A 14690-nucleotide genomic window follows, 5' to 3' on the forward strand; every position below is an offset into this window, starting at 1 on the left:
AATGCTCTCCCCAATTATCCTCAGAGCTAACTCCTTCATCCCCTTCCAGTTACTGCTCAAATACATTCTCAAGGAGGCCTACCTGGACCTAGATTTAAAACTGAAACCTGCTCCTGCATGGTACTGCTTATCCGCTCCATCCTGCCCAGCTTTTCCTATTTGAATGCCACACATCACAGTGAACAAACTACATCGCTTATTCACTATGGCTATTGTCTATCTCCTCCCTACTAGAATACAAGGCCCACAAAGGTGGGGATCTTTGCCAGCTTTCTTATTGCTGTATCTCTAGCACTGAAACCATGCCTGGTACATCCTAGGGAGGGTTGGAAGTAATATTTAGAGGAATTTAGGCATTGAATGGGTGACTGAACAAGTTGATTTTTAAGATGCCTTTTGGTCCCCAAATACCCTTCCTCAGGTCAAAATGAAACAGGGAAGAGAGGTCAGCCCATTTTCTCTGACGTATGGAGGTGTGAAAAGGCCCGTGAGTCCCTTTCCCCATCTGCCTTTCCCCATGACAGGGATGACCAGACAGGACAATGTATTCAGAACCTTGGGGACTCCTGAGCATCTAGGAGCCTATGGGGAAACTTTTTGTTATTCTGGCAGAACAAAATGACGAAAATGTACATTGGGTAGAGATAGCAAATTTGTCAGCCAGTTTTCTCTCAATTTTCACAGAGTTAGAAAAAGGCAGCTCTGCCAAGGATTGGAGCTCTGTGTTCAAAAGCATTATAGCAGCACAATGAAAAATCACCAAGAATGGGCCTTCTTACTGTTCTTTAGAATATTAGAGTTCACTGAGAGACAGAGCCTAGGACATCCCATGTCCAATGCAAAGCACAGCCCCTGAATGTCCAGGGTTGTTAAAGAAATTGCTGACCCATCTTTCATCAACTTAATGAACAACCATAATGGCCATGTCTGAGAGGAAATGATCTAGTGGGTTAAATACAGCTTTTTATAACAGGAAGAGTATCTTTAAACACGTATGTATTTCAATTTGAGCAAGCTAGAAAAAAAAGTACTGATAGTTATTTAAATTAGACTTACAACCCTCTTTATGCAATGGACTAAGCCTAGGACTTCTAAATGAGCAGTAATTTACCAGCAAAAAGATACATATTAAGTCTTTCAAAAGGACTTTTGCAATAATCAGAGCAATGATTGAAAGAAATTGAGGTCTGGGAAGTTAGCAGCACTTGGAGCAAATTAACCAATCGCAGGCAGTTTGGAGCTGCTGTGAGCGCACAGGCTTAAGAGAAGATCTGGGCCAGTCGCCCTGCTTCAGCCAGACAGGTGGGGATTAAACTGCACTCCCATTTATTCCAGGGGGAATCTGTATTATCCCACTTTCAAATATGCCCATTTGTAAAAGAGTGATTGAAATTTTTACCACTGGGATCACTAATAATATCAGCAGGGCCTGGAATAATTTTGTTTAAAACATTTTATGTAATCTAAATCTAATAATAATTTAATACTTCAAGAAATCTACTTTCTGGAGCACATATATTTTTTATTTTAATAACTAAGATAGTGCTGACCTTTGATTTCTAGGCCATAACAAAGCTAACCCAAATATTTATCAATTTGGAATACCAGAAGCAGAAGTTCTCACTTACATTATCATATACTATGAATATATTGACAAATATACTTTGATTTACTAATGGATATACAGATAGCCAAAATAATATGCAGATATCCAAAGTAATGTATTATTTGAACATATAATAGTATTTTTTTTTTTTTGAGGAAGATTAGCCCTGAGCTAACTGCTGCCAATCTTCCTCTTTTTCTGAGGAAGACTGGCCCTGAGTTAACATCTGTGCCCATCTTCCTCTACTTTATACACGGGACACCTACCAGCATGGCATGGCAAGCAATGCCAGTGTCCACACCCGGGATCCGAACTGGTGAACCCCGGGCTGCCAAAGCAGAATGTGTGCACTTAACCGCTGCGCCACCGGGCCGGCCCCTGAACATGTAATAGTCTTATAGGCATATTCGAGCACAAAATTTGATCATGGAAATTTAAACCTCATTCTGATATTTAGGCGTAGTTCATTCCATTACATATTTGTAATATTTGAATAATTTAACTAACTTGTGTTTAAATTTTATTTATAAGTTCATTCAAATAATATAGAATCTACATAATAAATGCAGTAATTAGAAATACTAATGAAATAAGAAGTTCTTTAGTCTTAAAATCAAATAACCAACTGTTGACTGGATTAACCCAGCCACATCAAACAAAGGAGCCTGACCTGAGCCTGACTGACATTTCCTGTTAGGCTAAAGGTTTGGCCTTGCAAGGCAAGGACTCAGCCCTGTTTACTTCGAAACTGTAATAATGGCCCTCTAACATGAGGAAGACGGCAGTGTCTGCGTAATTGTTCACGAGCTAAAAGATTTGGCTAGTCATAAACATGGCTGGCTAAGAACATCACTTTTTCCCAATCAATATGCCTTGCAATACACTACTCCTTCTGAAAACATAGTTGACACAAGATAAAGATGCAATATAAAGGAGGCTAAAAGCCCTGTAGTTCTGAATTTGAATTGGAATGGTCAATATGACCGAAGAAGATTTTACTTTTAAATGTGTGCAGTCGTATATATCCTAGCTCTGTCCGATGAGAAGATACAGAAATAATAAACCGTAGTAAGGAGTACCTCTATGTTCAGATTACAATTTCCTATTACCAGTTCTCACTACAAAAGAACCAGGGCTCCATGGAGAAATGGCCGACCCTAGGTCATTAAGGTGGAAAATGTAAAATAAAAGCCTGGAACATACTGTCATACCAGAAAGCAAGAAAGGTATCTGAGATGGCCCAGGACAGGGGTCACCTATGCTGAGTAAGCCTCAATGTTTAGGGGTAGAAGATCTGAGCATCAACAAAGATAGTAAGTGCGATGAATCAAAACATATCACTTTTTTTGTTTAAATCCATATCACTTTTTTTGTTTAATTCTACAAGTTGGTGAGGATGACAATGACGACAATAACCCTGTTAACCCCCCTGGCCACTTGTAGGTGATGCCAGTAAACAACCTCATTATTTTTGAAAATTTGCTAAAAGACAAAGTATCAAATATTTATACCATCTTTCCTTTCTGATTTATCTATCAGTGTAACCAACTAGTAGATATGGGAGAGCTTTTCTTTTTAGAAGTATTCTAGGTACTAAACAAGGAAGGACTGATAGAATCGGACCCTTCTGCAACCCTTAATGAATTAACGAAAACAGGAATGATCATCAATGGCTGATAACATCACAAAAAGAGACAAAATTTACAAGAAACACAACAGTCAGAAGAACATGTTAAATGACCCTACTGGAGGGCAATAAGCAAAACTCAAAATATGGGAAACTGTACACAAGAAACACAGCTTCAACAACAATAACCACCACCACAAATGAGGGGAAATGGATGGAAAACCTAAAGATGAAAAGGACTTAAGAGATGCAGCATCTGATTGCAAAGGGTAAACTCTATTGCAATCATAATTCAAATAACCTGCTGAAAGAAATAAAGTTGTCAGACAGTGAAGGAAACGTGAACACTGACTTTTTCTAGAACTCACATAGTCACTATTACTATTATTTTAAGGCCTGTGATCTCTTAGAGCAGGAGTCTGAGGCTAAATCCAGCCCACCATCTGTTTTGCACAGCTCACAAGCTAAGAATGGTTTTTACATTTTTTTTAATGGTTGAAGAAAATCAAAAGAATAACACTTTGTGACAATAAAAATTATATAAAATTCAAATTCCACTGTCTATACATAAAGCTGTATTAAACACAGCTACATTCCTTCATTCATGTGTTGTCTGTGGCTGCTTTCCTGCGACAATGGTGGAACTGAATTTCTGCAACAAACACTGTCTGGCCTTCAACATTTACTATCTGGCCCTTTACAGAAAAAGTTTGCCAACCCCTGTTTTAGAGAAACACTAAAAGTTAAATGATATGATGACTGAGATTGTTTCAAAATAATCAGAGAGGAAGCAGGTGGAAACACAGATGAAGCCATCGGCTACACACTGTTCGTTGCTAAAGGTGCATGCTGAATGTATGAAGTCCACAACGTTATTCTCTCTACCTCTGTACATATTTACAATTTCCATAATAGAAATGAAAAGAAACTTTTCCTCAAATAAACAATTAGAAAATAATCTACCATTTTTGTATTTTTGAATGACTTTTTTAACAATGATTATTTCCCCAAGAAAATACATGGCTTATAAATACTCGATGCTATATGAATCAAAGAACCATTGTGTCTGGGTGTCATTCACCTCCTGCAAAAGAATCAAGCCATTTATATGGTAAAAGTACCACGGAAGTAGAAGAGAAAATACAGTTTGGTGAGGGGGAACCATATCCCAGATGTAGCAGCCCTATTCTGCAGCAATCTTTGTGTAACTACTAACCACATACCCAGCACACGAAAAGTATGTAATATGCATTTCTTGAATGAAAGTAATAACTGGCTTCTAAATCTTAAGAATAAACAGAAACTCAATTAATTTGTCACTGTCCTTTGTGTTTAGTGGACATCATTTCTTATAGGAGAGACAAACAAAACTGCATTACATGTAGACAATAGCCAATTGCCTTTCCTTTGAAAAAATGGAATGAAGGATGGCATTTTAATAAGTAGGAGAGATGCAGAAGAGAATAAAAATATGCTTTATGATTTCAAAGTTCATCCTCTGTAGCAGCTGCCTGGCTGCCACTGTGTGCCAGTCAGAGGTATCTATGGCCTTGTCCCAAACTGGGTCACGCTGGGACTGAAAGTATCATGATTTGTTCTCCATTCCACTTCTAAGGTCCTAAAGACAGTTTTGAAATTGAAACCCATCAAAAATTGTCAAATGTTCTTTCCACCTCAAAGAAGGACCTAAGTAAACTTCCCTCTCTCTTTTCTAAGCACATAATTCCAGATTACCAAACTGAAAATCTAGAAATTTAAAGACCACCTCAGGCAGATACATAAACCTCCTAGCTAAAACATTTTCCATTTTTTCCTCCCCTTCCAAAAAGAAAAGACAGGAGAGGAAAAGATCAGAGATCTTCACAATGTCCAAACTCTGCAGGACGCTTGCTCCAAGGCCTGGATCATGAAAAGGAGACAGGAGGGGCAGAGTGTTAGTATTCTCAGCCCTCCATCATCGAAACTCTGGAGCACGGCTGTCTCCATCTTCCCTTCTCCTGATACAGCTGCGATTTCATGAAAGTCAGAGAGACGAATGAACCTTCTGGTGAATATGAGAAATGAAACAGAATAAATGCTTTCACAGGATTTATGGTTATTGGGTCCAAAGCAAGCAGTCCTGAAGACTGGCAGTTGATGCCTTTCTCTCCTGCCCTCCAAACTGAACCAACCTGACCTGCAGTTTTCAAAGGGCAATTTCACATCCTGGCCCAGAGCCCTGCAGATTGCTGTGGAGGAGAGAGCTCTCCCACTGCTCCTCCACCTCTTTCCGGCACATCCTATTCAGAGCACCAGCTGCTTATCTTTTTTGATGAGTTAGGTGATATCACAAAAAAAGTAAAATTTATTAATTAATTTCTCCCAGAATCTCCATCAATGTAAACTAAATCTTTACCTTTAAATGAAGGTGATTTAAAATCACACTCAGTTAAAACACATGGTATATGCTTTGAAGGCGTTCAGTAGCTTGAGTCTGAACGGTCACTGTTGTACTATATACAGATATTTAACTAACTAAAGCAGCAATGGATGCAATCTCGACCACTCCAAATTTGAAGGAGCAAATGGTTCCTATAGCAACTGCAGACAGTCCTCTAGGTGCATTCCTGGTGTTTGCCATGACGGTAAGTGATGTTAAATTTCAATGTTAATATATATGCTATAAAATACCCAAGTTAAGCTTGCCAAGGGATCCATAATTTTACTTCTTTTTAAATCATTTTATGGCTTCTATATATCATACCAAAATTGTTCTGATATACAGTTGTGATTTTTTTCCCTCACAATCTATAAATGCAACTAAAAGCCACCAAGGAACATTGACCAAATGTACATATTTTTTAACCAAAAAGCCAAAGCAACATTCCACACACCTGAATACAATTTGAATTTTAAATTCTGATGAAAACTATCAGTTAAATTACTACATGATGTTTATGAATCCACAAGGAAATGTCTGGGTCTTTGTACTATGCAGGAGGCATTATGTTTAAGGATGTTGTTTCTGAACTTAGATGGCCTGATTCAAATCACAACACTTGTTACTAGCAATGTGCAACCGGAAACATCAGTGAAACTTCCCGAGCCTCAGTCTCTTCTTCTGTACACGGGCACAAAAGAGTTCTCTTAGGGATCACTCAAGGGAAAAACACCTAACATAGCCTAGCAGAGGTCCCAGCACACAGCGGTGCTCAGCAAAGGGAGTTGTAATTATTTTATTTCAAACACATCTGTTAAAGTCAGTAATATAAATACTATTAATACAATTTATAATTTACTCATTCATGAACTAAATTCTATAGTAAGTCAGAGGAGCTATTCTTATAAGAGAATCACTTTATAAGTTACAAAAATTTCAAGATTTACCTTTTTCTCCCAAAAAAGGTCTAAAATTATCTGAGCTCAGAAAAGGAATACAAGTAGTTTATTAGGCTGGTGAAAAATACTTTTTTCACAATTGGGTAGCTCATATCCCATTAAGTGGATTATATATCAAACTCTCAAAAGAAAAAAAGATCTCTTGGCTAAGTAAAAATAGTTTTAATCGCAAGTGAATATTATTTTTAGAAAATCAAGCTTCCCAAATTAAGAGCATATATTTAATTAAATACAAAAATTTCCATACAAAAAAAAAGAATGAGGTGGGTTTCATTCATTAGTTACGATGACACAGGTCTGTTGCCCTGCTGAGAACTCAGATGGATGATCCTTAATAGAGGTATATTTCTATTACCTTTAACTGAGGTCCTATGGCAAGAAATTTTTTTAAACGGTAGAGATAGAGAACAAAATTTTACAACAGAGCATAAAAATGCCTAGGGAAAGGAGACAAGAAATCAAGGTTTAGGAAAGACGATATATTGACCACACTTGCTTCTAGAATTTCTCTAACTTCACACGATATTTGCTATATATTCGGAAACATCAAAACAGACACCACCAGGCTCTGAATGTCCCTCCTCTCATCAAAGACCATCCCTCTGGAGAGGAGCCATGGGCCTAAAACACACACTCTAGAAGGACAGAGTTCGTGACTGCCTCTTTGTGCCTCTGTTCCTGGTCCAACTCTTGGGCCTTGAGATTCACCTGGAGAAGACACGTGATTTGTTTGGGCAGGCAGTAAGCTGAGCACCCTGAGTAGCTACTCACTGAGCATTTGTTACGTGGCAGGTACTCTTCTGGGGGCTGGGTTGCAAGCAGTGTTTTTAACAGAGTACTTCATAGTAATACCACCCGATTTCCTTTTGTATCTCTGTGAATTGATGCATGTTATGAAATTTTAAAATGCTGTTCTGTGCCTTACTTCTAATAAACACCAAGCTCTCTTTGCTAGGAGCGAAACAATTATCTTATGCTATGATCTTTCTAAAGTTAACAGAGGTTACCATCGCAGTAAATCTGAGAATATTTGGTTGAAAGGCTGATATGATTTGAAATACAAGGCTACTCAGTGAAGACAAATGTCCAAGTGACAAAATTCACTATTTATAAAGAAAAAGTAGTTTTACATACCAATTGACTTTCCCTACCAAAATGGAGTTATCTTTAATAAATATCAAAATAATTGAATACATGACTACGTTAAAGTTTCCTACCTTTCCTGGCCTTCTATTTTCTCATTAATAAAATGAGGATTTTATTTGATTTGAAGATTGCTCCAAATACAGAAGTTACATAATTTTGATTCTAAAAAGTGAGCCACTTAAAAATGATAGGGGCCTCTAAGACCTGTCAAGAGAAAAACATTTTTCCAGGTTTCCTTCACCAGCTGCTATTCACCCAACATGCACATGTCAGGGCCCGGCTGCTTGATCAAAGCTGCCAGTCATCTGCTGTTGAAAAGGCATCTCCACTGTCTCCTTGCTTTCTGCCATTTGGCTGAAACGTTTTCATTTCCTACCCACTTCTGAATCTGATATGCTAGCTGAGTGCTATAGAATGAACGGATGTGTCTCCCCAAAATTCATGTGCAGAAACCTAATCCCCAATGTGATGGTATTTGGCGGTGGGAGCTTTGGGAGATGATTAGGTTTAGATGAAGTCATGAGAGTGGAGCCCCTATTAGTAGAATTAGGGCTCTTACAAGGGACAAAGAAATCAGAGGATGCATGTGAAGATGAAGCAAGAAGACAACAGTCTGTAACCAGGGAGCTAGTCCTTGCCAAGGACCTGGATGTTCTGGCACCCTGATCTTAGACTTCCAGCCTCCGGAACTATGAGAAATGTTGTTCTTGAGCCACCCAGTCTATGCTAGTTTGTTATAGCAGCCTGAGCAGACTAAGGCACTGAGTAAGAAGAACAAGGAATGGAGAAGTGTCTGCAATGTATCCAAAATGAATTAAAGAGCAGAAATCACAAAAATGCCCAAGCTGCCCCAGAGGCAGGAGAAGAGGGCAAGGTGGCCCACGTTCCCTGAAAAACAATATGCACAAACCATCTTCAGATTTACGAACTTTACTGCTAGCTTTGGTGATCGTCTTTATTTATTGAAAAGCTGAAGTAGGTATTATAAATATTAATACTCAACAGAGAATAATTCTCAATATCGGAAAATAAAATTTAAAATACGAAAGAATAGTAATTTTAATACAATCATACACAGCTTAAAGGGTCAATGCATAAAAAATATATTGCCCATCAGCAAATAATACATAAGAATAAAAAGAACAATATCTAAAATTCCATTTTCTCTTCTCAGTTCTTACCTACATACATATTCTGATATATTTTCAAAATGTAGGCTCCACAAGTGTGTGGAAAGTTGATAATAACAGGAAGTATGGTCATGTTTTGGGTGCTTGAATGATTTTACAAATACGTTTCATTTGAGTAGCTCCCATGGTTACAGTCTATGTTGTGTGCATAGACTGCCATATCTGATAGCATATAGCAAGGATCTTCACAAATTCAGGGCATAGCAGTTTTGTAGTACATACAAAGAGGTTTATAGATGCTGTCATCCTACTTACATTGGAGGGTATTATAAGTACTTTGCAGCTGTAATAGTTGATGCTTATGAACTGTGCTTTATTTTGTTGTTCTATACTCTAGAAACACCGATCCCGCCCTGGCAATAACCTGTGTGGCCTACAGATAAGATGGAGAAAGTGTAAGCAGATGGGACACACCTGTTAATCATAAACATTTCTTCATTAGTGTCATCATCAGATTTATTTGTGTTATGTTTTTGTGAAAGACTCTGACAGTGATCATATTTAATCTACATTTTAAACAATCAAACAATTGGCCATTTTTCATGAATGGGGATCAATATGTACATGTAATACATGTGAACATTTCTTCCTATGGTGAGGATGGCTCCTTGATGTTGATCATGTAATGCCGGTCACAACCAAATTCTTTTAACAAAGCGGTAAATGCATACTGTCTATGCACCTAGCTCAGGCTCTGAGAAGGCACAAGTGATAATGGAGTTACTCAGCAGTGAAGTAAATGGACAGAAAAGGGGTGTACTCTCCCGACTATGCCATTACCTTTGTGACCTGGGACAATCCCACACCTCAAACTCCTCATCTATTAAAGAAGTACAAGACCATAGGATACACCCATGAAGCTGTGCAAAATGCCTGTGGTAGAACTCAAAGACTGTAACAAAGGTAACACAAATTGTTATAATTGATTATACTCAAAACACTGATGTTCTCCAAATAAAAGACGTATTATTAATTTCTAAATCCTGAGTTGGGAAGATTCAAACAATAACAAAAATGACAAAAAATTTTTTCCAGTTTTCTGCCTGGATCTCAGAATTATTCTGAGGATCCAAACGCATCTTATATGTGGAAAAGCACTTTTGAAGCTGTCATGGCATTAGAGTAATAAGGAAGAAGGTCCATACTCATGCTTCTAGACTACAGAGACCTGGTCCAGGACTCCAGGATTGCTTCTCCTCACAACTTCTGAAGAACAGCCGGAGGCAAAGGGCACAGACAGAGGGCAGGTGGGCTCTGTGGAACCACCACGTGCCGAGAATCCTCCTCGCTTCTGGAAATGACTCCCCACAAATACAGGTTAATAGAAACCATCCTTGAAAGTGAAGGACACAGTCTTATTTCATCAACTAATAATAAAATAAATATCTCCCCACAAATGCCTATCCAACTAGAGGAAATAAATCATTTAACAGTAAAATTATCCTAATATCACAAAGACCCACAAACCAAATAGCACATGGAGTCTAAGTTTCACTTGGAATTTCAAAGTCTCGGCAGTTCTATCTTTATCACCCTCTTCGTGCCGGCCCTTGTGGAAAGCTGTGGGGCAACATGCAGTCACCTCTGCGAAGAAGGGTGAGAAAGGACTTGGTCACAGACAAAGAGAGGCACTAATGGACTGACTGTAAAACAATGTATCAACACTGTGACCAACTTCCACAGAACCAAAAGAAGAGAGACCTGCTACATGAGAAATTCAACATGAGAGTCACAGCAGGGCCACTGAATACAGGGAACGGCTGTATCTGATATTTGCCTTTCCTTCCTGACGTGGACAACGTGTTGCACCTGGCTTCAGCACAGTGCTTTCCAGGCGTGTTGTAATTACCTGGGGAGTTTTGAACAAAATTTGGAATGGTGGGCCCCACCCCACCAATTAGACCAAGTAAGTGAGAATCTGAGTGTAGACCAGATATTTTTTACAACACTCCAAGTGATTCTATAGTGGAGTTAGGGCTAAGAACTCTGCACTTAGACCCTTTTTTTCAAAACAGTAGTCGGCTTTCTTCTTACAACATGACAGATTCTCTTCAAAACAAAGTCTCCCACTTTGCAATAGGATGCAGTTAAAGATCCCCAACCCGCAAGGACATGCTCAAGTTTGAGCAGGAGCATCCGAAGTCCAGGATATTTACAAAAACAAAAGAAGCAAATTGTGTCCTCAACTTGCCTGTAGATTCTTGGGCATATCTAAGACTTTGTTGAGGCAAGAGCGTAGACTTTATTGTATTCTCTCAAGTAACAATAACACAAATATCAGGAGAAAAGAATATTTTTATGTGAAAAATTAAGATTTCTAGAGATAAATCAAAGATGGCAAGGATAGTTTCATTATTAAAAGGTAGTTGGTGCATTGTGAAAAATGTCAATGAAAAAGAGTCTGTCTCATCATTAATTACCACCAGAGATAGGCAATCTTGACCACGTTTAATACCAAACAACCACTAACTAAGAAAATAATTCTGAATCTGTAACATCAAGAATTTAAAATAACTGGAAAGTGGGACAAAAGGGGCAAAAATGTTGAATACTGAAGACCAAGGCTCAGCTCAGTTTTCACACGCCGCAAAAAGCTCTTAAAGTGGAGACTGCAAAACTTAGAGAAGGAAACAATAAAGATAAACTTGATACACACAATTTCAGGCCTCTGCATGCATTCCTCCCTGCTAGCTAGGGGAGTCTCTAACAGGGACAGTAGGATATGAAAAAAGACAGTGACATTAAGGTAGGAGGGTAGAGAATCATGTGCACAAGACCCAACCAGTATTTGAGAAGCCACCTCCAGAATATAGTCCCCATTTGTCAACATATTGGTGACTAATCTTGGGATCGTCCATCTGGCTGTCTCCCATTCTACCAAGAAATAAAGAAATAAAAATGATCATTTATTTCAGTAATGATGATTAAAAGGGATAGGGATTTGAAAATTATAGTGTCATGCAAATGTGACACATGACAATCATTATTACACTGCAGAAGAAGGTGTGATAGGAGGTGGAGAGGTCACCCCAACAGAGGAAAAGTCAACATGCATGAAATGGACACCATGTGGGGTGGAATAGTATATGCAGAGGGTTAAAACATGAAGCAGCTCAGCAGCAAACTAAAATAAGCAAACAATCAAACCAAGCCCAAACTAAAACCAACCATAGGATCTGTAAGGAAAGTGGGGGGAATTCAACACTAATCAAGGTGAAGGATGAGCAGCCTGCAGACTAATGCTTAAAGGAAGAAAAGAGTGGGGGGAAGGCCAGCTCAGTGGCATAGTGGTTAAGTTCGTGCGCTCCATCCACTTCAGTGGCCCAGGGTTCACAGGTTTGGATCCCAGGTGCAGATCTAGCCCCACTCATCAAGCCAAGCTGTGGCAGCATCCCACATAAAACAGAGGAAGACTGGCACAGAAGTTAGCCCAGGAACAATCTTCCTCACACACAAAAAAGGAAGAAACAACTGTATTGAATCATTACGTTGTACAACTGAAACTAATATAATGTTATATGTCAACTATCCCTTAATAAAAAAGAAAGGAAAGAAGGAAGGAAAAGAAAGAAAGAAAAAGAGAAAGAAGAATAAAATTGGAGACTACTACGGGGGAAAAATGAAACCCAGAGCCTAAAGAATGGGGTGGTGCTCTGGTTAGAAGGGACAAGTCACTTAATCCCACTCACTCTGTCAGAATTCTGAGACCATGGCTATATTCAGATGGTGGAATTTGAAAGATTGTGAAACAAGTTGCACGAATGAGGATTACACTAAAAAATGTCTACTTGAATGATCAAAAGTAAAAGATGTGTTATTAATTTCTAAGTTTAGGTGTAGTGCTGTGGAAATTTGAATTACAAAAAGGCTATAAACTTGCGTGCGTGCGTGTGTGTGTGAGATTCTTTGGATTTTTCTCTAGAGGAGCAGCAGGGAAGGGGACTATATTTTGGACTTTAATATTCTGCTGTAAAAGTAACTTGACAACCAGATCTTCAAAGCAAGATGACTAAGCAGAAGTAAAGGGAAAAACAGAAATACAGAACCAGGTCCATTATTAGCTTATCCAGCACTTTTAGTAATCTGGCCACTTATTAATGAAGAAGGAAGGGAACCAGGAAAACTTCTCATAGCATCAATCTTCCATTAGCAAGCTGACGCTGCCTCGCTTCTCTGCGCCCCTCTCCAGGGGCCATCTATTCCTCCCACTGCACTGGCTGAACTGGTGAAAATGAGTCACTGTACCTGTAACCAGAGCCTGTCGCCTGCCACGGTCCTGCCGATGGCACTGCACTGGAAGGTGGCAAACTGGCCGGCATTGACTTCCACATTCTGAATCCGCAGGAAGTGGGGAGTTCTGGCTACATGGAGAAAAAGAATTGAAAATGTTAAAAGTGGAGCCCAGTGGCTTAGTGGTTAAGTTCACATGCTCCACTTTGGAGGCCCAGGTTTCACAGGTTTGGATCCCAGGCACAGACCTAGACACCACTCACCAAACCATGCTGTGGTGGCGTCCCACATACAAAATAGAGGAAGACTGGCACAGACGTTAGCTCAGTGACAATCTTCCTCAAGCAAAAAGAGGAAGACTGGCAACAGACATTAACTCAGGGCCAGTCGTCCTACCAAAAAAAAAAAAAAAAAAGAAGAAGAAGATCTGTAACTAATATGTGTCTTTTTGAATCTATTTGTAATTTCAGGGCTTTCAGTTTGTTTACCTTTGAAGAAAATAAAGCTTTTGCTTATAAAGACTTTAAAGATTTCATTATGATTGTAAAAGATATTATGGAAAGATTTGGTGTGCTCTGTAAAAGACTAAAAAGTCAAGCATTCTGGGATAGAACCAAACCAGAAGAAGATATTTTATTGTTCCTGCTGTGTAAATTATCATAGCTCAGCAGTCTTCTTGTAATAACAGATCTGTATTAATAAAGATTACACTGGAGCCTAATTGATGTTTTGAACAAAAACATATTAGATATTTATACTAGCAACATGAAAAGAACAGTAAGAAGTTAAATGATGTTGTCAAGGAAACTTTTTAAGCCAAGTACAGAGCTGTGGGTAATATATATTTTAATACAACTAATTGGTATGCAGCATTACTTGTGTAATATTTCCCAGCTACCACAAATACTGTCCCTATAGACAGACTCTGAAATTATGCTGGGATTGCCAGAGCATGGCAGTTTTTGCTGATTCTTATTTCCAATTTAAGAAGAAAGAATGATTCCAAATGCTTAACGGCATTAAGTCTCGTAACATACATTGTCCATAGGGGACAGTTGTATAAATAAAGGATAATCCTACTTGGTCTGAGAAGCACAGAGCGATTTCTGCAGCACACTAAAAACATGTGTCAGGGAACTGGAATGACAGGTCAGGAACTACATTTTGTGATAATTTCTACTTTTAGGGAAAAATTCTCTTATCACAACAGTGACAGAATGAAAGAGTAGCAAGGGTTGGGGGGGGGAATAGGGGGTAGAAAAGGAAGAGAACAGGATGATAGTATTTTCTGGGAGGGATGGATAAATCTGGACAAAAACAAGAATAAGTTTATATGCCTTGCCAGCTTTTGCCCATATCCAACATGTCTTTAGGCCATGTCTAGACTCTTCCAAAGAACATTGCCCCACGACTGGGTACCCAAAGATGATAAACAAACATTGATATTAGCCTGTGTAGGACATAATTAGGAATGGAAGGGGTTACTACCCCACAACAAAGAAAAATGCATTTT

General features: G+C 38.8%; 1 protein-coding gene across 8 annotated transcripts in view; it reads right to left on the minus strand.

The window, feature by feature from the left end:
• PTPRM (protein tyrosine phosphatase receptor type M) overlaps window positions 1-14690 on the minus strand; it is a 779977-nt gene that overhangs the window by 427214 nt on the left and 338073 nt on the right. For all 8 annotated transcript variants that reach the window (XM_044773425.2, XM_070513580.1, XM_044773424.2 and 5 more), the window contains exon 5: window positions 13193-13308. In XM_044773425.2, the coding sequence (XP_044629360.2) occupies window positions 13193-13308 (116 nt within the window). The remainder of the gene's footprint in view (window positions 1-13192; window positions 13309-14690) is intronic.

Source organism: Equus asinus, chromosome 7 (genome assembly GCF_041296235.1).
Source record: "Equus asinus isolate D_3611 breed Donkey chromosome 7, EquAss-T2T_v2, whole genome shotgun sequence".
NCBI lineage: Eukaryota > Metazoa > Chordata > Mammalia > Perissodactyla > Equidae > Equus > Equus asinus.